General features: G+C 35.0%; 2 protein-coding genes and 1 non-coding gene across 5 annotated transcripts; 2 read left to right on the forward strand and 1 right to left on the reverse strand.

Annotated features, from left to right (window-relative positions):
* Positions 1-2,125: 2,125 nt before the first annotated feature.
* Positions 2,126-2,213, forward strand: TRNAY-GUA (transfer RNA tyrosine (anticodon GUA)). Its single transcript is given in 2 exon segments — positions 2,126-2,162; positions 2,178-2,213. It is a non-coding gene; the product is annotated as a tRNA-Tyr (tRNA).
* A 101-nt stretch (positions 2,214-2,314) lies between these two features.
* On the forward strand, positions 2,315-5,062 carry LOC127266311 (dual specificity phosphatase Cdc25-like). Of its 3 annotated transcripts, none has more exons than XM_051296517.1 (5): positions 2,315-2,465; positions 2,598-2,736; positions 4,096-4,349; positions 4,427-4,661; positions 4,979-5,062. In XM_051296517.1, the coding sequence occupies exons 1-3, from the start codon at positions 2,383-2,385 to the stop codon at positions 4,258-4,260; spliced, it is 387 nt and encodes a 128-aa protein (XP_051152474.1). In that variant the 5' UTR covers positions 2,315-2,382; the 3' UTR covers positions 4,261-4,349; positions 4,427-4,661; positions 4,979-5,062. The 3 variants fall into 3 exon arrangements, with proteins under 3 accessions (XP_051152474.1, XP_051152476.1, XP_051152473.1); XM_051296519.1 differs by having other exon boundaries at positions 4,443-4,661; positions 4,979-5,061; XM_051296516.1 differs by having other exon boundaries at positions 4,096-4,661; positions 4,979-5,059.
* Positions 5,063-6,344: 1,282 nt separating this feature from the next.
* On the reverse strand, positions 6,345-9,528 carry LOC127266310 (E3 ubiquitin-protein ligase RZFP34-like). Its single transcript, XM_051296515.1, has 12 exons — positions 9,081-9,528; positions 8,905-8,992; positions 8,745-8,807; positions 8,100-8,132; positions 7,925-8,002; positions 7,793-7,836; positions 7,637-7,677; positions 7,476-7,558; positions 7,286-7,377; positions 7,127-7,196; positions 6,990-7,031; positions 6,345-6,897 (listed from the first exon to the last, which is right to left on the reverse strand). The coding sequence occupies exons 1-12, from the start codon at positions 9,155-9,157 to the stop codon at positions 6,763-6,765; spliced, it is 846 nt and encodes a 281-aa protein (XP_051152472.1). The 5' UTR covers positions 9,158-9,528; the 3' UTR covers positions 6,345-6,762.
* Positions 9,529-21,143: the final 11,615 nt, after the last annotated feature.

Genomic DNA, 21,143 nt, shown 5'->3' on the forward strand with positions numbered 1-21,143 from the left:
TTGCTCGCTTAGAATATGTAAGTTCATTGTATTGAATCTGTTTAAACTTGATTGTATGCTTGTTTTTGTAGTAGCTTATGTGTAGTACGGGCTAGGTTGTGTGATCAATCTAAGTGCATGTTAGGATTTATGTATTCTATATGTAATATATTTTTTTGCATAACGTTTGTTCATGGATGCAATGAGGGACAAAAGACGATGATGAAATTATTGGTGCAAGGTAAGTATATATAGTAAATATGTATTTGAGATTTGATTAAATCACAATCAAAATAGGTGGAGTATGTTAGGAATTTTGGTTGTCGAGGTCTATACGGGTCCCTCGATAAACAAAAAATATTGATCCACTCCTTACCCCGGTCCACCGGATTCGGCCCAAACTCTTTAACCTAAATCTAAACCCCCAGCCCAAACCTGTAACCCCTGAGCCCATTAGTTAGTTAGATTAGTTTTGAGGTAGTTATTAAATATAGAGAGATAAGGGTTTCGAATGAGTGAGTCTTAGAGAGGAAATCCGAGAGTGAGGAGTTAGTTTTTGTGGAAATCGTAAAGGAGATTTGGAGAGAAGAAGATCAGCCGGCGAGATAGAGAGGAAAGAACAGAGCTATGTTCCAATGGTTTTCGGTGAGTTCTAGTGAGATTTAGAAGCCCTATTTGAGTGCCGATTCCAGTGCGTATCGAGGCTTAGACTGAGGAGCTGATTTCCAACTTGCGGACGTGGTTATCTCGGCCCATTTTACACCATAGACTAAGCCAAAATCTGTCATCCCTTTCTCCGGTGAAAAAGTGAAAAGTTCGAGAAAGAATCGGAAAAAGATTGCAGTTCGATGTCCATTGGAGCTATCTTTGGAAATGCCTTTGCTGTTGTTCAAGCTTGGAGGAAAAAGCCATCTATAGCCTTGCACTTAGTTCGCCACAGAAGAGAGTCATTTCCAGTCGGGTCACCGACGGAGCTGCCGTCTTGGAAATTGCCGTTGCGCTAGAGTCGAGGCTGTTCGGAGATGGAAGGAGCTGCTGCACAACCGTCGTTGTCCTCCAAAGAATGAGGTGACTCAGATCTGTTCGTCTGTGATGTTCGTCTCTGGAAATTGTTCAACAGTCTACCGTCGATTGCCGTCGTCGTGGGGGCATAAGGATGGATTTGTTTGATTCTCCCCAAATTCTAAAAAGAACACGCAGACGGAAGTAATTGAATTCGAGGTTTGTTTGCTTGATTTTAATTATCAATTGGGTATTTTGTTTTGATCATAATTTTCGAAACATAATCTAGCCTTATATTTAGTATTAATTTCAATTTTAATCGGTATTGATTTTATTCGAATTTCGCTTAAGCTAATTCATTATCATACTTTTATGTACGACGTATTGTTCGAATAATCCGGTTGATACAGGTATTAATTCAAAACTATCCCTCAAATTAACAACACTATATCCAAAAACCTAAAATCTAAAGTAACAAAAGTTAACTGAAATTGAAAATTCTCCAAACTTAACTAGGCCAAATTGAAAACTCTAATCTTCAAACTTACATGGATTATTTTCAAGGAGATTGGATTCAACAAAATAATAATAATAAAAAAAAATTGAAGAACATGATAGTACTTGGATTTGGACGAAGACTAGCCGGCGATAACGACTAGGATGAGGTGGATTCCAACAAAAACAAACGTGATGACTCAAGTGACGATTTTGAGAGAGAATAAGGAAAATGAATTCTAGTCCCAAGTACATCGCGAGTTACAAATTTTGAAAGCCCCAAAAGTGTTGCGGGCGACGATTGACAGGCGAGGATAATAAAAGAATTGGGCGACAACGATAATTTTTTGAAGAGAACAGAAAAAATGAGTTGCATCTTTTGATTTTTGTCCAAATAGCTTTTTGCAATATATAAACTTATTTCCAAATTTAAAAATAAATAAATTAGTACTTGCCACGTGTCATTCTTTTATTGTATAAAATAGATTAATAGGGAAAATTTTGGAGCAGACGATCCCCTTCGGCGCAGATCATAATGTTTTCTATATAAAAAAAATATACATATTATTTAAAATTCTTTTCTTTATATTTATTTATAAAATAGATTTATTAATATTATTATTAAACTATAATCGAACTAAAAACAAATCCGACCTTAGCTCAGTTGGTAGAGCGGAGGACTGTAGTTTGGAATTGCTGGAATCCTTAGGTCGCTGGTTCGAATCCGGCAGGTCGGATTTTTATTTTTCCTTTATTATTACTTACACGACGTCGGTTTTGGAATACGTTGTCCTTTTGAGTACTCAATGGGCCTTAACTTTCTAACGACCAACAAGCCTATTTTTGGGCCCACTCGGCAGCCATGAAAGAGCAGAGTCAACTCGCATTTTCCTCTGATCTGAGAAGATGTCTCGGAGCGTTGCGTTCGTCACCGGCTCCCAGCTTGACTCTCTGAAGAAGCGTCCGAATGTCGCCGTCGTGGATGTCAGGTTAGCTGCTAATAGTTAGGGCGTCTGGTTACGTGCTTGCAGTTTTTCTGTTTTTTTTTTTTTTTTAAGAAAATTTTTTTTTATGGAATATATTGCACTGATTCGATCGATACTGCTAATGGCGGTTTGCAGGGATGATGAAAGGACCTACGACGGACATATAGCGGGATCGCTTCACTTTGCCAACGATACATTTCAGGATAAATTGGCTAATCTCGTTGAAGCTACAAAAGACAAGGATACTGTCGTTTTCCACTGCGCCCTCAGCCAGGTTTGTCGTTTCTAACCCGCTTTCGTCAATTTCTCGTAGCATTTACACATTGATTGCTTAGATTACTGTTTGTTTGAGCGTTGAGGTTTCCTTAGTTTTAATCCTGCATCCTATTCGTTCGTGTATCATGGATTTTGGCCTATTGTTGTCATGGAAGTTGAATTGGATCTGGATGATGTGTGATGTTATATCTTTCAGAAAGTTTGTGTAGACAGTAAATCAAGGCGTCATACGAACAGTTTCATCTTTGTTGAATTTCTAGAATAAGATGTTATTCCTATGGTGAAAGCTGGTTTTGAATTGCAGTTGGTCGAGTATGTAGTTTCTGCATGCTTTCAATGTAAACTTCCAGCTACTCTCTGTTGTTACCCACAGTTTGGTACCTTTGACTGGTGGAACAATAGCAGCAACCCTAATGTGTTCTCTATGAAATATTTGCTATAATTTCCTCATCCCATAATCCTCTTGAAATGCGCACATCCTATATCATCATCAAACAATCCACATTACCCATAGTTGTCAATCTAGTTGTCAGCTCTAAAATGCTATAGCGGATAGCAGTATAACAACTATTTAAGTATTTAAGAACATATATATGATTATTATATATAAAAACAACAACAAAAATGCATAAAAAAAACTTTATAAATTAATCTCATAAATATTATTCAAACTAATAAATGTTAAATTATATATATATATATATATAATCATAGTTCTTCATAGTTGTATATAATTTTTTTTGTTTTAGAAAAAAACAATTAGATATCAAAGATAATCAAAATTTGATAGAATTCTTCGCCATTTTTTACATCCTCACTGCTGCTGTTGCATAAATTTTCTTCCTTATTATTATATTATATTATTCAAGTTTCAAACTAAACGCTACTTCACTCCGCTACAGTCCTCTACGTTGCTATTGCGTAAATGCGGAATTGCATAGTGACTGTAGCGGCGGAGTGCCGCTCTGCTCCACTGCTATCAGCATGCTATAGGGCTATTGACAACTGTGATATTACCGTAGTATTATTGTCTTTATCACAATTCCTGCTTGTTATTGTTAAGTTTTAACTCTGTTAATGCTCTTTATTACTGTTTCACATCAACATACAGATGTGAAAGAAGCTCTCTTTGTTGCGCACACATGCGCACACAAACGTAAAGATTACAAGTTACTCTGACTTATTGTTACTTAAGCTTCAACTCAATGTGAAACCTCTGTATATATAAACACGTACGCTTAAAAAATTAGCCTTTGTCTTGTTTAGTCATTGTATAATGTCTTTGTTTAAGCCTGATAAAATGTAAAACACTGCACATCAAAAACCCAAGCAAATACATGTACAACACTCGTTACAGGTCCGCGGACCCACTTGCGCTCGAAGATTTGCTGATTATCTTGCTGAAATAAAAGATGTTGGAGTGAAGAATATAATGGTTTTGGAAAGTGGCTATAAGGGTTGGGAAGCCTCTGGAAAGCCAATCTGTCGCTGTTTGGAGGTTCCATGTAAGGGCTGTGAGTGAACTAAAGGCTGCTGTCTGAGCAGCTTCAAGAATATAGATAATGCTGGGATGAAATGAGTTCCCAACTTATCAGACATTTGAACCATGATGTATGGAGCATTCTTAACGAACTGCATTCCTACCTAAGAATCAACATTATGAATTCAGACTAATCTTGTTATACTAGATCTGTTTCTTAATAGGTTGGGGGCATTGACTCAAATTATTTCCATGGCAGCAATAAACCTGCTGCAAGAACTTCAGTCAAGGGGAAATTGATCCATATGCCTTAAAATAAATAAATGATCTGTCAAGATGTTGTTTATTTATTTTCCAGTCAAGTTATTGGATAGTTGAAATATTGCTGGACTAATCCTCCTTACCTTAACATCACAAATTCATCGTCTTCGCCATCACAAATGGTAACGATTCAATTTAACCTAACTTCTTTTGCTCCAATCAATCTTTTTTGTTTAGCTTTATGATTATCCCATCAATACATTTAATATATGTGCTTGTTAGGCAAGTTTGCTACCGCTCTTTCTCATCCCAATTGTCGTTACATTTCCTGCCTTCTCATAAGTGATTCCCTTAAGGTTTTGTTCATGTTATTATAACTTTCGATTATCTTCTCACGACATATATCTCTTTTGTTTGTTCCCTTTTTTTGGCCCTTTTCTTAAGTAGTTATGTTATAAAAAAATCTGGTATTAACTGTATATGTTGATCAAAACAACAGGGAACCCTTTACATCATTAATTCATCCAAACTTACGACAACATTTTACAGACATAAAGAAGCTGGAAATTGATCAACCTTGATTACTGGCAGAGTCTCCATCCTTGCCCTGAGCCTCCGTCCCCAGTCCATTATGGTTTTGGCTGCTGTCCCATGATTCTCTGGGGATACTGTGGTGGTTTTTCACATCCACATCCTCCACCAGGTCAGCTTCCATCTCCCTCCTTGCCTCCTCCTTGATAGTAGTAATATGAACCTTATATTTCCTGCTGGTGTTAGAAAGTGCAGCAGAGATTTCTCCACCTATCATAACCAGTAGCAAATATATTACCAACAAATCACATCTCTTAGACATGATTGTGCTTAGGTAGGTCTGTGGAAAGCAATCATATTTGCTAGTATATATAGGCTCATGAAGATGGTGGGAAAATGGAAATTTTATTATCTTTTTTAATGTTTGGTATTTAAATTGCTGTTGTGATCAAAATAGGAGTGGGTGGGGAGGCCATAGTGTAGATATAATGTGGATGAAAATGCGGGGTTTACACATAATTATAAACACAAGGAAATTGAATTTGCCAATTAAGCACTGCCTTGATGGTCCATTATTGCCATTAGATTATTTTTATCTCATCAGATAAGCGCACACACACACACACAAAGATATAGTTGCTTGTCTTAGGGAAACTAGCTGACATAACCATATTTGTTTCCTCAAATAGAAATAGGCCACATTGCAAATTCAATGGAGAATAGCCTTTAAATGCTTGTAGTTTGACTTTTGCTATATTATTTGTCTATATAATATTTGTTTTCTAGAATCTTCTCCACTTAACCCTGTTCTTGTTTAGAGATGTATATAATACACATATAAGGATGGCAAAAAATTTAACTTTCAGAACCCCCTGGAACTCACCACATCAGGAAATGACAGTCATGAGTTTTTTCTTTAGCGGATTTATAAGAATATAAGAGCATCTCTTACATTCATCTTTTTTATTACCTTTATGATTACTTTTTCGGTTTTTACTGTAACAACTAGTTACCTTTCTCTAGTTTAAAATTTATGTATAAAACTTTTACTTTTTAAATCAAGTTTGAGTCCATTTCACCCAGTGGTTTTCATTCAATTCCATTTCTACCAATTCTATAAACACAAAATATTCTATTTTAAAAGTTCTCAGAAGTATCTTATGGAACCTTTTACCCATTTTTTGATTGATTTTCTCAAGCAATCAGAAAAATTGAGTATTCGAATTTTCAAATACAACAAATTTGGAACCTTTTAATAATTTTGCTCCTAATATTGTTTTTCGAATTATATTATAAAGTATATTTAGAAAAGTAAATAAGAAATACTGGGTCAATAATAAAAGAATTGTACTAGTAATAGTTTAGAGAAATGAGGTTAATGGACAAATTTTTTAACCAAAATGTTAACTGTCTAAGTGTGAAATATTATAACTGTTTTTTTTCTTCTACTTCATCCTTGGCTGACGACTTCTCTTTCGCCTTTTTCTTGATAAATATGTATGGATGCAATGAGGTCAGGTCATATCATGGTAAAACCTGACATGAATTCGATTCGATGTATTCTTGTATTGCCTTGTCTTGTCTTCTCTTCAACTAGCAGCATCTCAATGCAACAAAACTAAACTTCCAGTTATACGGATATATATGTATAGCTTTAACGTAGAACCTCTCTCCCTCAACAATTTTGTTATCCAACTAACCAACCATCCCTGATAGAATCTGTCTCCCACAACCATTTTGATTTTGTTATTGTTATCTAAACGGGCACGTCGTGTGGCCTCCCCTAGTCTGCTTAGTATTGTACGACTTGCACTTGACACACTTGAGTCCCGCCACATGGAACCTCACCTCCGACGTCTCCTCGCAGTCATTACACAGAATCCAAACCTAAATATTCATCAGAATCATATAGATCATTATTATAAATAAATACATGAAGCTCTGTCTGTCTCTCTCTCTCTCTCAAATCCTCTTCTTACCATTTTGTTTTCATACATAGGAGGCATTGGTGTCAAAGCCACCTAGGATTCGAACGAAAACCAAAATTAAATAAGATACAGATTGTCATCTGAAAAAAGGATGTACTCCTACTAGTATTTACTATGCTACACAATACCTCCTGATCGAGCCTCGCCCAGACGTGGCTCATATCGCAGTATGATTTTGAGCAAATGGGACAGGAGTACCTACACCCACCTCAAACCATTTAGATACTGTACGCAGATAGTAATAAGTAAACATAACTTTGAATTGGATCATATCAAGATTATCTTACTGGGAATGGCATTCCATCTCCTTAACACAGTCGAGATGGATGGTGTGGCCACAGGGCAGCACGGTTATGTTCCTTGTGGTATCGAACAGATACTGCAATAAAAACACCCAAACTGAGATAGATAAACAAAGCCCATGTTGAAATTTTATGTGCATTAGCAATCGCTTTATGTTTCTTTTTTTATTTTTACCTCGAAGCAAACGGGACAATTATGATGCATAGCTCTTTCCACACATTTGTGTGAATCCTTCAATAAATTTGAATAGCAGCATTCTGAAATCAAGATTGTCAAATTATATATGCCTTCACTGAGACAGGCGTATCTATTGTAAAATTCAAACAACTGCTTACCACACCGGTCACAGTGGAAAAAATTTTCTTCGCCCCCAGTTCTGCCATAAAAGACACCGTGAGAAAAAAAAAAAAAAAAAAAAAAAACATACAAACAAAAAGAACGGCACAAACAAGTCATGCTAGTATGTAATAGAATCATAGAGAGATTCTCACCTGCAGATCCCACATTTATCGCAGTGATATTGATTTTTCGAGACCTGGAAACAATAACAGCGGGAGGGTTATGGTAATACAATGAAAATAGAATATTAAACTGCACCCGAGACTTATAGATTGGAAGCTTACATCGTCGTCAAAGAATTTGCATTTAGAGCAAAAGTACTTCCCCAGACAAACCCCACATGAGATACAAATTTGTTGAACCTACATAACACCCAAGTAGCACCAATGAATATTTGGAGAACCTCAAAACAAGTCTGGAAGCAAAAATCTTTAGCAGATTTAAATAGAAAATACTCACATCTTGCTCGGTGTTGCACAATGAGCAGACGACCTGAAATCCCAGACAAATGCTTTCGTAAGAAAAAAGTGACGCCACTATTCTTATGTAATATTTCCGAGCAAAGTGTATTATTATATCAGCATAGATCTTAGTCGAGAATGAATCAAACAAATTGTGTATTAAGCCACTGTTCCGCCATTCGGAGCTGCATTAAAGTTATACTTCCACCGTCTCTATCTAATATAGTTTCTTTATCAAATATTTCTTTCTTATTACTGTAAAAGTAATAAAAAATTTTATAACTACACACTAATACTAAATTACAAATATACAATTAATTTATACTGCCGGTGTGACGTTGGAAACTCAAACGCACACAAATTGTTTGTGTATTTATTTGTAGGCAAAACATCTTTTCTTAAAAAGAGTAGCTTTCGCTTTCAAACCAATTATATATTCATAACATCAAATTCAATGTTTATTTTTCATTGAAAACATCCTGTCCATTTCAATGCCTATCTTCGATTCAAAATATCTCAAATTGTGCAAACACCTTCAAAACACACCCAGTTCATTAGAAATTACCACCCAACCCATTCAAAACATATCTACAGAAGAAATGTGTTCACTCTAAACAAAAATCGATGAGGAAGATATGCTAACCCTTTCTATCTCATGGCGTGGGATATCGTGTCGGCGATGGATTGGATAGACGTCTAAAGCATTCTGCAAATTTACATGTCCAATTAAAAAGACTCAGAATCTGCCTCATGCTCATGAAGCTGCTGCTAATTATATTCAGTAATTAGCCAATAAATTTCACCTTTGCTTCATTGTGGCAATGCCTGCAATCAAATATCTCATCACAACAAGGAGCTCTGATCCTGCACCTCCTCCGATAATGCGAGCAGCTGCAAATGCAATACACCAAAACTACATTAATGTTTGCCTTCAATTGAATTGGTGACACTCAAAATGAAATAGCTGTACGAGAGATACCCGAATTTCTCGAATCCTCTGTCCATGGCGGATTCCTCGGTCGCAGAAGAATAAGTAAATGTCGAATCGGCCTCCATGATTCCTACAATTCTCCCTGAATTCAGCACCGAAGGAAACTTCCCATAATCCAGCAAGAGAAAGGGACAATCCGTAGCTTCCTAGTCTCGTTCTGTTCAGGTATCGCTTTAACTTGTGAATGACCGACTTACGGATGTGCCAGCTGCCGGTGTTAGGGATTTAGGGATAGATTGATCTCCACAATCGAAACTCAAATCGAAATAGTCAAATCAAATCATCTGCAGATCCCAAATCGATGTAGGACTGATAATAAGGATTCTTCAATAACCGTCTAATTATATGAATTAGGCGCAAGGAAAAATCAATCGACGTCAACACAATAATTGCGAATTATGAGGGCTACCCCCCCCCCCCCCTCTCTCTCTCTCTCTCTCTATATATATATATATATACGAATCTAGGAAGTAGGTTAATGACTAGGAAACAGTTAGACGATGAACTGTAAATGAGGTGGCGATGACTAGGAAACACTTAGACGCCATTATCAACCAACCGCCGACCTTTATTTATTGGAAAAGGTAGAAATGGGATAAAGTAAGAAAGGAAGTTCGGTACAGCACTTACGAAACGGCGTCGTTTTTCTCCTGAAATGGACTGGACGGTGTAGTGTGTGCATAAGCGACCTCCGCAACACCAGCTACAAGAGGAACAGCTGCACATTGAAATCTGGATTTTGGTGGACCAGCAGCTCACATGCAACGCAATGCAATAAGGATCCAATCTGGAACTTAACTTCACTTGGGGATGAAGATGAGATGAGAATCTTCTTATTGATGCAGTTCTGCTAAGTGGTGCAAAATTGATTTCCTAATTAAGGTTTTGATTTGGGGGAAATGAAATGGATAAATTATGAGAAAGCATGGGCCCGTTACTAATCTGATGGAGGCGTTCGTTAGGTTAGCTGTAATAACTTCAAATTTCGAAATATCTTATTTTGCACTTTCGAAATTTTGATCGTAAAATATTTATTTTTTTATTTTAATTTATTCTACGTAATTTATTTTTTTAAAATATAATTACACATTTTTATTACGTTTTAAATTTCATAAATTTATAATTTTAAATTTTAATTAAATTATTTAGTTATTTTCAAATTAATTTATAATTATTTTTATGATACAATAATTATTTTTACTAATATACTTTTAAATTATATTTTTGATTATATTTTACTTAAATTCTCGTACTTATCGTAACATAGATAAAAAAAATTGAGACGGAAAGAGTATTCTTTATAAATTATGGATGTATTTATTTTACGTTTTTGAATAGATGCTTTTTTTTTTACTTAGATAGAAAAATAGTATCGATGATATAAAAAATAATATATTGTGTGGAATTATTCACTTTTGTGAGCGAATAAAATTTGTACATATTATAGTCCCTCAACCCCGGTATTTTTTTTAGTAGATTAAAAAATAAAATTATTTTATTGATTAATGTAAGTGTATAAAATATTTTTGACATTTTTACAGTTGCAGGTACAAAAGAAAAAAAAAAGTACTTTTGTAAAAAATAGAGTATTGTGCTATTTATTTTTTTGATTAGAAATAGATACGTTTGGGTGGAATTGATGAAAATGATAAAAATGATACTTCCTCCATCTGAGTCACATGTACTGCAAACTAGGCCCCGAGTGGTAGGACGAGAATTTATTATTTTTATTATATATAAAGATGGTACTTTTAAATGTATTGGAGATGATGTATACATTTCCCATTGTTACAAGGGATACCATGCATCAGAGAACCTAAGTCTTTATTTTTTTTTCTTGAAAAATGTTAGGTAAATAAAAATTTGGAACAACTTTCTGAGACTGATAGTGAATAAGTGGGTGGGTGTGAAAGGTCTGGTGATGACAACTTAATGCTTTCGGAGTATGTTGACTCAATTGATGAGTTTGAGGTGCATGCATATAGTTGTGATGAGAGTAGAAAGATTAGTTAAATGATAGATGGTGAGAAAAGTGTTCCCAACTTAAATGTAGATAATTGTGAGCACTTCCATTCGGATATGGACATGCGCGAGGGTAGTAGTGAAGGCGAGGAAAACACTGAGAAAAAAAAAAAGGAAAACATGTTGAGGGATTTTTTATGACTTAAATCCAAGTGCAATGGATTGTGAGGAAAAAAAAAAAAATTGTTCTTCTGATCATGATTTTGAGAAGTTGTCGGATTCAAATGAGGATAGCAATAAGAAAAATACATTTACCAATTTCTGCAAAGTTGATTTGTTTTCTCCATTTTTGAGTTGGGAGTGTATTTCAGTAGTATGTCTGAGTTTAAAGAAACAGTGAACTCTTATGCAGTGGTGAGTAAGAGACCAATTAGATTTTCAAAGATCGAATAAGTTGTGATATATGATATGTGTAGAAATGACATATGCAAAGAGAATTCATGTATGGACTATGAGTGATGAGAGGGTATTTCAAGGCAACATGTTTTCTAATGAGCATACATGTGAGAAAAAAGTTCAATATGAAAAAAGTTGGGCAAGAAGTATGGTAAGTTATTCAAGTCTAATCCCAAAAAGAAACATGAAGGCATTTTGGGTTGATATTGTAAACAAGTTAAAAGTTAATATTTCGAAGGATATGACGTACAAAGCTATGAGAAGGTCTTTAAATGAGCTGCAGGGAAAATCCTATTCATCACTGCAGTCGGTTATGGGATTAGAGAAACACACCTAGGCAATCCAATTTTGGGTCCACGGTTGTTTTGGGGGTTGTGAGAGATGAGGAGAAATCAATTTTTGATATATTGTACATTTCTTTTTGTTTCTTTAAAAAAAGGTTTCTGGTTAGAATGTAGGCCATTTGTTGGGGTTGATGTATGTCACGTGAGAACATCATATATGGGGCATCATTTTTATAGCTATTGGAGTCGATCCCAACAACTGCATTTTTCTGATAGCTTTCTATTGAGAATAGAAAGACTTCGTCTTAGTTTTTATCTCTTCTAAAAAGATATTTGGATATAAGAATCTGTATTGAGGTATGCTTTATTTCTAACAAGCAGAAAGATTTAGTTCATGTCTTGAGAGGTTTTCGGGGATGCTTACAGGAATTGTGTGAGACATTTGCAAAATAATTTTATAACAACAATTTTTAAGGATTCAACATTGAAAAATGCTTTGTGGAAAGTAACGAGAGCAGATACGGCTAGTGAATTCAAATATACTATGATGGATATTAAACAACTTGATGAGAAAATGTGGGAATGGTTGGATAGTAAACCAGCCAATAAGTGGAGCAAGTCACACTTTACATATACTCCAAAGTGTGACCACCTAATAACAATCTTTGTGATAGTTAAGATATATGTATCAATGATGCACGTGATAAGCACATTTTCAGTATGTTGGAGGGCATTTACGAATACTTGTTGCAACGAATTCAAAAACCAATAGAGATCAATTTAGGATGAGGTGGAATGGCATGGTGATATGCCCAAAAACAATGAAGGTGTTTGCGAAGGAATCAGTCTAAGGTTGGTAATTACATTCCCATAAAATCATATGACACACTATCAAATCAATTATTTTGATAGAACACAACACTATGTTGATTTTTTTGTGCATAATTGCATATGTCAAATGTGGCAATTATGTGAGATTCCTTGTCATCATACTATCTCAGCCATTTGGAATTAAGGAAAGGACGTTGTAAGCTAGTGGAGTAGGTTCATTCGATTGATACTTATTACAAGGTGTATATATTTTCGATCAAAGCAATGAGTTCTGAAAAATTTTGGGTGCCAACAGACTATGTTCCACCAAAGTCACTGCTAGTTAAAAAAAGTGTGGGGAGACCAAAGAAGCTATGAAAGCGAGAGCGCAAGGACACCAAAAAAAAGTTATAACCAAGAATGGTACAAGTAGGATGAAGAGGATTACAATATTCCTTACATATGGGAATTGTGGTTGCATTGGGCATAACCTACTTCATTCTCCTAATAAATAACGGCTCGAAGGAGTTCCCCAGGTAAGTACATATTATGTTTATTTATTTCTTAGTCTAACATCGGTACAATTACATAGTTAAACTATCTAATGTATGTGAATATATTTACAAGGCCCAACTCCTGTACATTGAGGTAGAGGAAAGCCACGTGCAACATCAATTCCTCCGAAATGAAATATAAGTTATAGTTTCAATCACTTGGTTGTTTTTTATTTTTTATAAAAGATTAACACATTCAATTTTGACAAGTCGTTGCGATTGAAAGCTAACAGTGAGAGTCTAAAAGAACATGTCATTTCAATGAAAGTCAACATTCCTACGCAACATCACAATCTATAACAAGAACCAACAGTCTACTACAAGTACTTTTATTGTCCAATTTATTTTTGGTATGGTCCACTATATAAATAATATTAATGTTTGTTTTCTATATCTGTATGAACGTAGGATGTACCACTATTGTAGCCTAAAAAGTTGCCATGTCCACTTCCATTTCCATTTTCATGGAGACATAGACAACGTCAACAAAAAGGGAAGATCATACTTCTAAAGTACTTCCAGCAACATTTGATTTGGTTGAAGAGATGATCACTCAAGTTCATTGACTGTTAAGTAAGGTTGTCTTTTTATGCACTACTAAAGATATTTGTTAAGTATGATTTTTTTTTCATGCGCCACAACAACAAGAGCCTAAAGAGATACCATTGTCACTTCCACCCCTACTGAGGCGTGAACAACACAAACAAAAAAGAAAAACTAAAATACATGAAATCCTACCTACAATGATCTTGTTGAAAATATTATTCTCCAGGTTCGTGATGTTAAAATTTATATTCTTTTTTACTTCTAAAAATATATTCCATATACTTAATCAATGTGTTTTTTTGAGTTGAGCTCGCCATGACATTCAGCAAAGCCAATCCAAAATTCTTCATCAAAGTATAGAAAGATCTTTCTTTGTAGACTCCAAGATAAATTCTTTTCTTATGATTTTTTTTAAAAAAATAAAAAATTAAGGGAATTATGTTCAATTGTTGTATGCTAGCTTTCATACACATGTTGTAATGCTATTGAAGATGTACAAACAATTCTGCAAGATACACTTTCTATGTTCGAGCAATACAATCTTTGTACGAATAAGCAATCAACACAGGTCGTACTCCTCTATTTGAAATGTCGGCTAGTGTTTGGGTATTAGAGATTAGTCGGCTTATCAAAGAAAAAGAAAAATATACAAAGGACTTACCCCCTTGAGGACGAGGCCATCCAAAAAAGAAGTGATATGATGTATTTTGTGTTTTGACGTCATATCTATCGATCTGGAATGTGCTTATGTATGTGTTTGCTTTGTATGGTTGAATTGTTAGATGAATTGTTTGTTGGTTATGTGGTAAGATAAATTGTTGTTGTTGAAGTCGTTTGATTTTTTGTAACATGTTGGGAAATCACTTCTAGTTACCTATATATACAATTATATTGACTTCATGAACAAGTCGGTCAATGTATTAAGGGTATGCTTCTATAAAGTCGGTATGGGAAGACAATGAAACTGTTACATATGAAATTTAGAATTAGGTTAAAAAGCCCAAGGTAAAAAGAAAAATGGGCCTAGCAATCGAGTTGATCGAACTGGCCTAGGGGCACCGTGGGAAACTCAGGTAAAATAGATATATTTCTAAGGAAATAGCGGGTCGGAAGGTCCGCAGATCGGAAGGTCCTCAGGTCGGGAGGTTCTCAGGACAGAAAGTTCGCATGTCAGAAAGTCCGCAGGTCGGAAGGTCCTCAGGTCGGGAGGTCCGCAGGTTGGAAAGTCCTCATGACGGAAAGTCCGTAGGTCGGAAAGTCCGCAGTTCGGAAGGTCCTCAGGTCGGGAGGTCTGCAGGTCGAAAAGTCCTCAGGACGGATGGTCTTTAAGTCGGGAGGTCTGCGGCTGGACCAATAAGTCGGATGGTCTTTAAGTCGGGAGGTCTGCGGCTGGACTAACAAGTCGGATGATCTGTAGGTCGGGAGGTCTGCAGCTGGACTAACAAATCGGATAGTCTGTAGGTCGGGAGGTTTGTGACTGGACCAAATAAGTCCGGTGGTCTGCAAGTTGGGAGGTTTGCAGTCGGATCAATAAGGCGGAAGATTTGCGGTCGGGCCAAAGAGGCGGAAGGTCTGCGGTCGGTCCAGGGAGTCATATACTGTTGAGAGTAAGTGAGACTGATATTGTGGTCAGTTGAGGGCACGTGTCAGCAGGAGAAGGGTTAACAGCGGTTGAAAAAAGAGACGTAACCGTTAAGGACGGTTTATTGTCCCCATAGGAGGGAATAGTTTGAGTCTGAGATGCTTTTCTCTTCCTCTGTGGAGTACCCGACTCAGTGCCTTGAGTAATCAAGTTCCTTCGGGTTTTGGTCAGAGGGGTCGCCCCTAATGTTATTGCAGGTGGGGGAAGAAGGATGCCCAGCAGGCGATCCTTTTCAGGAGCAATCAAGGCCCAAGTAACCGACCACCACTCGTGAAAGGATTCAACTGAAGTTGGAGAAGATTTGTAGGGAATGTAAGAGTTGGAAGTTACGTAAGTTGTGAGTTGGGATATGTATGGAGCAATCGAATCAGGAATGGCTCTCTCATCCGGACTTTGAATTATTAAATGTGGATGAGCAATGGGACCGGATAAGCCTTGTTGGCATTCGAATTGACGGGCCAAGAATTGAGGCTAGTAGCTGAAGGTATAAAATACTTTGGGACCCTTTTTATCAATTTTCTTGCTAGCAAATAAAGACCTGGGCTTAAGAGCAACATCCCAGGAGAAAGAGTAAGTTGGATATGGAAGTGGGTATGGTCTAGACAAAGGTGACGAAACAGGAAATGGCCAAAACAGGCCGGACGCATAACCAATATATCTTTTGTGTATATAGAAATGGGTATCATTTCAATTATCAGTAATAATGACAGTTATGATTGGATCAGACGCTTGGAGGTTATTACGACCTAAGCAAAGCCGGTTAAGGGCTACTTCTAGAGAATTCTCAAGTGTGGGGGCAATGGGAGGATGACCAAGTTGGAAAGCGTCGGGAAAGTAGAAACGGAACCAGAGTTCTAGGAACCGAAAAGGACCCGACGCAGCAGTGTCTAATTTCCTACCATCCTTTTCTGTAAGGCGGGTGCTAACCCTGGATAGCCCTTTAAAAAGATTGGCAAGGAAAAGGGTGCCTAATGAAAAGAAACGACCCGAGGCAATGTGTATAGCAAGATCGAGGTGAGAAGGGAGGACACATTTCGAAGGGGAAACTACAATATACTTACAGAGCCAAAAGAGCAAGAAGGCTGTGTGTTCTCGGTCGATTACAGGGGTCCCGTCTGCTCCTTGCTGGTCGATTAGAAATTTAGTCCAGCCCCATTCTTTCACGTATGTCAGAGACCAGCCTAAATGGTCTGCATTAGGCTCTTGCCCATCTAGGGCACCCATTACAGGGTCTTCCCCAAGGATCCATAACGCGCCTGGTACCAAAGAGTAGCAGAACATTTCCAGGATCAATGGGTCCCCTAGATGGGTACCGTGGGAAACTCAGGTAAAATAGATATATTTCTAAGGAAATAGCGGGTCAGAAGGTCCGCAGGTCGGAAGGTCCTCAGGTCGGGAGGTCCTCAGGACGGAAAGTCCGCAGGTCGGAAAGTCCGCAGGTGGGGAGGTCCTCAGGTCGGGAGGTCGGCAGGTCGGAAAGTCCTCAAGACGGAAAGTCCGTAGGTCGGAAAGTCCGCAGTTCGGAAGGTCCTCAGGTCGGGAGGTCTGCAGGTCGGAAAGTCCTCAGGACGGTTGGTCTTTAAGTCGGGAGGTCTGCGGCTGGAACAATAAGTCGGATAGTCTTTAAGTCGGGAGGTCTGCGGCTGGACTAACAAGTCAGATGATCTGTAGGTTGGAAGGTTTTCGGCTGGACTAACAAATCGGATGGTCTGTAGGTCGGGAGGTTTGTGACTGGACCAAATAAATCGGGTGGTCTGCAAGTCGGGAGGTTTGCAGTCAGATCAATAAGGCGGAAGATTTGCGGTCGGGCCAAAGAGGCGGAAAGTCTGCGGTCGGTCCAGGGAGTCGGATACTGTTGAGAGTAAGTGAGAATGATACTGTGGTCGGTTGAGGACACGTGTCAGCAGGTGAAGGGTTAGCAGACGGTTGAAAAAAGAGACGTTGTAACCGTTCGGGCGACGGTTTCCAGTACTGTTTCTCAAGAGATATTTAAGGATTTGGATTTTTCTGGAGAAGGTATCTTCAATCAACTTCAACAAAGCAAAGTCAGATTCGGGGATCACCAATTTAAATTTTCAACATTTTTATTTCCAGTTATTTTTCTTATGTACCGTACAGTGTTTAGAGATTCCTAATCTCAAACGCTAATTAATCAAATTTAAGAATATTTTCCATATCTTTGAATTTTATTTTTTATTTGTTGAAAAAATACATCAACAGAAACATAATATTATAAGTTAAAAAAACATGATGAATTACATAATTTCAACGTATTGTCCATCGAATATTATATAATTTTAACATATTGCATCAAATATTATATAACTTCAACATAATGTCCATCAAACACTACTTAACTTAACATGTCCATCGAACATTACAAATTTGAAATCAGAACCCAACATTGCAAACTTGAAATCACAACACTAACATTACAAACTTTATTTACAAGCAAACTGCATGACTTTCAAAATCATTACCTAACTCCCAACATCACCGACATATACTTTCATATTACATTACAATTCTACAAACTAACATATATTTTCAAAATAAATGCACACAGGGGTAATGTTATGCAAAAAATGGCAACAATGATCTTGGACATTGTTTCATTATGAAGTTTATATTTACTTATTTCATTTTTCTTCTTATATACTTTCTTAAAAAACTTGAAAATGATAGTTTTTTAGCTCGCGCACACATAGGAGGAGGGTCCTACCAAGAAAAATATTCACAACCTGCTTCAACATCTTACTTAAACAACAAATACATTATCCAAAATCAATTGCATTTAACTACACTATAATCCGAATTATAATCACATATACATTAAAAATGCATACTCACTCGAAATTTGGCGTAATAATTAAATCTTCGACCAGGATTTTCGTTCGTCCATGAAGTCTGAATAATAGTCATTCGCCCACAATAGCATTTGGTGAAACCATTCATACTAGATGACAACGATATTCTACCTAAATACCACATACTAAACACCACTAAGATTTACTACAAAAAATACATTATATCCTTTATATACATATAAAACCTATAAAATAATGAAATTGAATCAATTTTAACCTACTTAAGACCAACCTACCCGAAAAATTAAAAAAATAAAAAATGACGAAGAAGGAGAAGGAATTCACCAACAGACCCGCTTTGCTCGCGATTGAACCTACGCAAAGACTCTATCTCCTTTGGATCCAAAGTTAACAAGAGCAAAATTCTATTTTAGGGGAGCGAGGATGAAGGAGGAACCAAAAAGAGAACCCGATCGTGAATTTCATACAATCTTTGAAGGAGGAGTTCTTAATAAAAGTTGTTTATTTTGTATTCAATCGAAATTTCGGACCGATTTTTTATTTAAGAAAAAACATGTATCCTTCAAGTAATGTCTATATGGCGGACACACAATTTCCAGAGTGCCATGCAGATGCCACGATCCCAATTCCAATGCCACAAGATCAATTGTACCAAAAAAAAAAATAGTTGCATCCAATTTATATTTGATAAGGAGTACAGTTACTGAACTAAACAATAATTATATATATATATATTAGATTAATGTATGTATATATTATATTTTAAAATAATATTTATAAAAATTTGTGTCATAAAAAATATAAAGTCAACAAACCCTATAAGTACAGGTCTTAAAATTGAACACATTGGGTGTGTTCTTTTTATTTGAAATATTTATTTTTTTAAAAAAAAATTAATTTATTTATAATCTCTTATTGTTTTTCTCTTAAGTATATTGATTAATATACATATTTTTTTTATATAAAATATATTTATTGTATGGTTGGGTTATACTAAATTAGCATTTTTTTTAAATTTTTTTGATAAAAATATAATTATTTTAAATTTTTAAACCCAAATATAAAATAGTTGTATGATATAATATAAATAAGTATTGATATTTGATTTAAAGAGGAGGGGGGGAAGGAATTTAACGAATAATAGAAGTTTGATGAAATTTTAGAAACGAACACCCTTAAATATTTTGGAATTACAAATCATTTTGAAAATAGTAAAAACATTAAGAAAAAAAAATAAATTTTGAAAATACATATAAATGAGTATTGCATTGCATGTGACATATATGTCCATGGATCATGTGTCTGTACTAAACACTATAAATTAATTTATTTCATTTAATTATATTTAAAATATAATTAAGATAATAATGTTTAGCTAATTAATATAAGTGTTGAAATTAAAGAATCTAACACATAGTATGTGCAGGTGATTTATATAATATATATATATATAGAAAATATATTTTAATTATAATAATTTAAATAAAAACCGACATTTAATGCAATGAGTTTGTTAGAATTTTTGGTCAATGAAATAATTTTTGAAACCCAAAATATACACCATTGAACACTTAACACAAAATATATCCAAACTCTATGGTTTGATCTAAAGCGGGATTTGATATTAGCCATCCGATTTAGGTCATAAATCTTGACCGTTGAGTTTTGACCTAAGAATATATATCGCTTACCTCTTCGCGCCGCTCCTCGTATGAGTGTCTCTACTCTCTCTCTAAACACTACTTTATACGCATGTCTGTCTATGCACACATCCAGTAATCTTCTCTCTTCCCTGTCTTGCTTCGTGTGGTGATTTTGTCTACTGCTATAATGTAAGAGTTTATTTTTTAATCCTGTGAGAGGATATGGAACAATAGTGTGTGAGTATATTTGTGGTGTTATTGTGTGATTTTGTGTTTGTCGACTTATTTGAGTGTTGAGCCTCCAATTCTTTTGTCAACTCTAGGGATTATGAGTTGCTGAATGAAATTCTTTAATAATTTGATTTTTCATTGTATTTCTTGTATTTTTGTAAATAAATTCATTAATCGATCCTAAAATTTTATAACATAATTTAAGAAAATGCTAGTTATAAATAGGGTAAAAATTGATTTGTAAAAAAAAAAGAGAGTTTTTTTTTTTTATTTTAATATTCTAATATTTTTAAAAATATTAATAATAAATAATCCTTCCTCTATTATGTAAAAATAAATTTATTGGATTTGAACATAATTTTTAATATTGCGTATTCTTTACCAATTATAATAAGAAAAATAGAAAAAATAGTACTTCTAAATTTTTTACTAAATAATTAAATATACCTATATTTTTATGTAGACAAATAATAAAAAAAGTAAACATATAGTATATTTTTTAAAAATAAGAAATATATAGTCCTTTGATGCCACCTAAAAATATATATTTTCTATTTCAATAAAAATAATAAAAAATAATATCAAAATAAATTTTTATATAAATTACAAATATACAATTAATTTACATATAAAATATAAAAGACAAAAATATTAAATCATCTTAGGGTGTGTTTGTTTGGGAATTTGGATTTTGAATTGGGATATGAATAGTAAAAAATTTGAATTTGAATAGTTGTATGATGTGATATAAATAGGTGTTGATGTGATGTTTTGAATGTAAAATTGATTTTTAGTATAATATAAAAAATAAAAAATAGGTGTTTGATTTGATATTTTTTGAAAAAAAATTAGATGAATAGTATAAATCCAATTCAATCTCCCAAACAAACACATTACATACTTTTACTATTTAATCAAATATTATTATATCTTAATATATAACAAAATTCCAAAAGACCTTTTTGGATTATGGCGGAGGGATTATTCCGTCCCAACTACCTATTTTATTATTTTTGTCTGTCTCATTCAAAAATATTAATATTTATTATAATAATAATTATATATGATATCAAAATATCTTAGTTTTGACATAAA

The sequence above is a fragment of the Andrographis paniculata genome, unplaced genomic scaffold (assembly GCF_009805555.1).
Source record: "Andrographis paniculata isolate CXL003 unplaced genomic scaffold, ASM980555v1 Contig75END, whole genome shotgun sequence".
Taxonomy (NCBI): Eukaryota; Viridiplantae; Streptophyta; class Magnoliopsida; order Lamiales; family Acanthaceae; genus Andrographis; species Andrographis paniculata.

Bases quoted from the DNA above. Each gene is read 5' to 3' on its own strand.
- LOC127266311 (XM_051296517.1), top strand. From the start codon at position 2,383: ATGTCTCGGAGCGTTGCGTTCGTCACCGGCTCCCAGCTTGACTCTCTG. The intron at 2,466-2,597 runs GTTAGCTGCTAA...GGCGGTTTGCAG, and splicing joins GTCGCCGTCGTGGATGTCAG to GGATGATGAAAGGACCTACG. The intron at 2,737-4,095 runs GTTTGTCGTTTC...CACTCGTTACAG, and splicing joins TCCACTGCGCCCTCAGCCAG to GTCCGCGGACCCACTTGCGC.
- LOC127266310 (XM_051296515.1), bottom strand. From the start codon at position 9,157: ATGGAGGCCGATTCGACATTTACTTATTCTTCTGCGACCGAGGAATCC. The intron at 7,378-7,475 runs GTAAAAATAAAA...TTTTTATTGCAG, and splicing joins ATTGTCCCGTTTGCTTCGAG to TATCTGTTCGATACCACAAG. The intron at 6,898-6,989 runs GTAAGAAGAGGA...ATGAATATTTAG, and splicing joins CTATGTATGAAAACAAAATG to GTTTGGATTCTGTGTAATGA.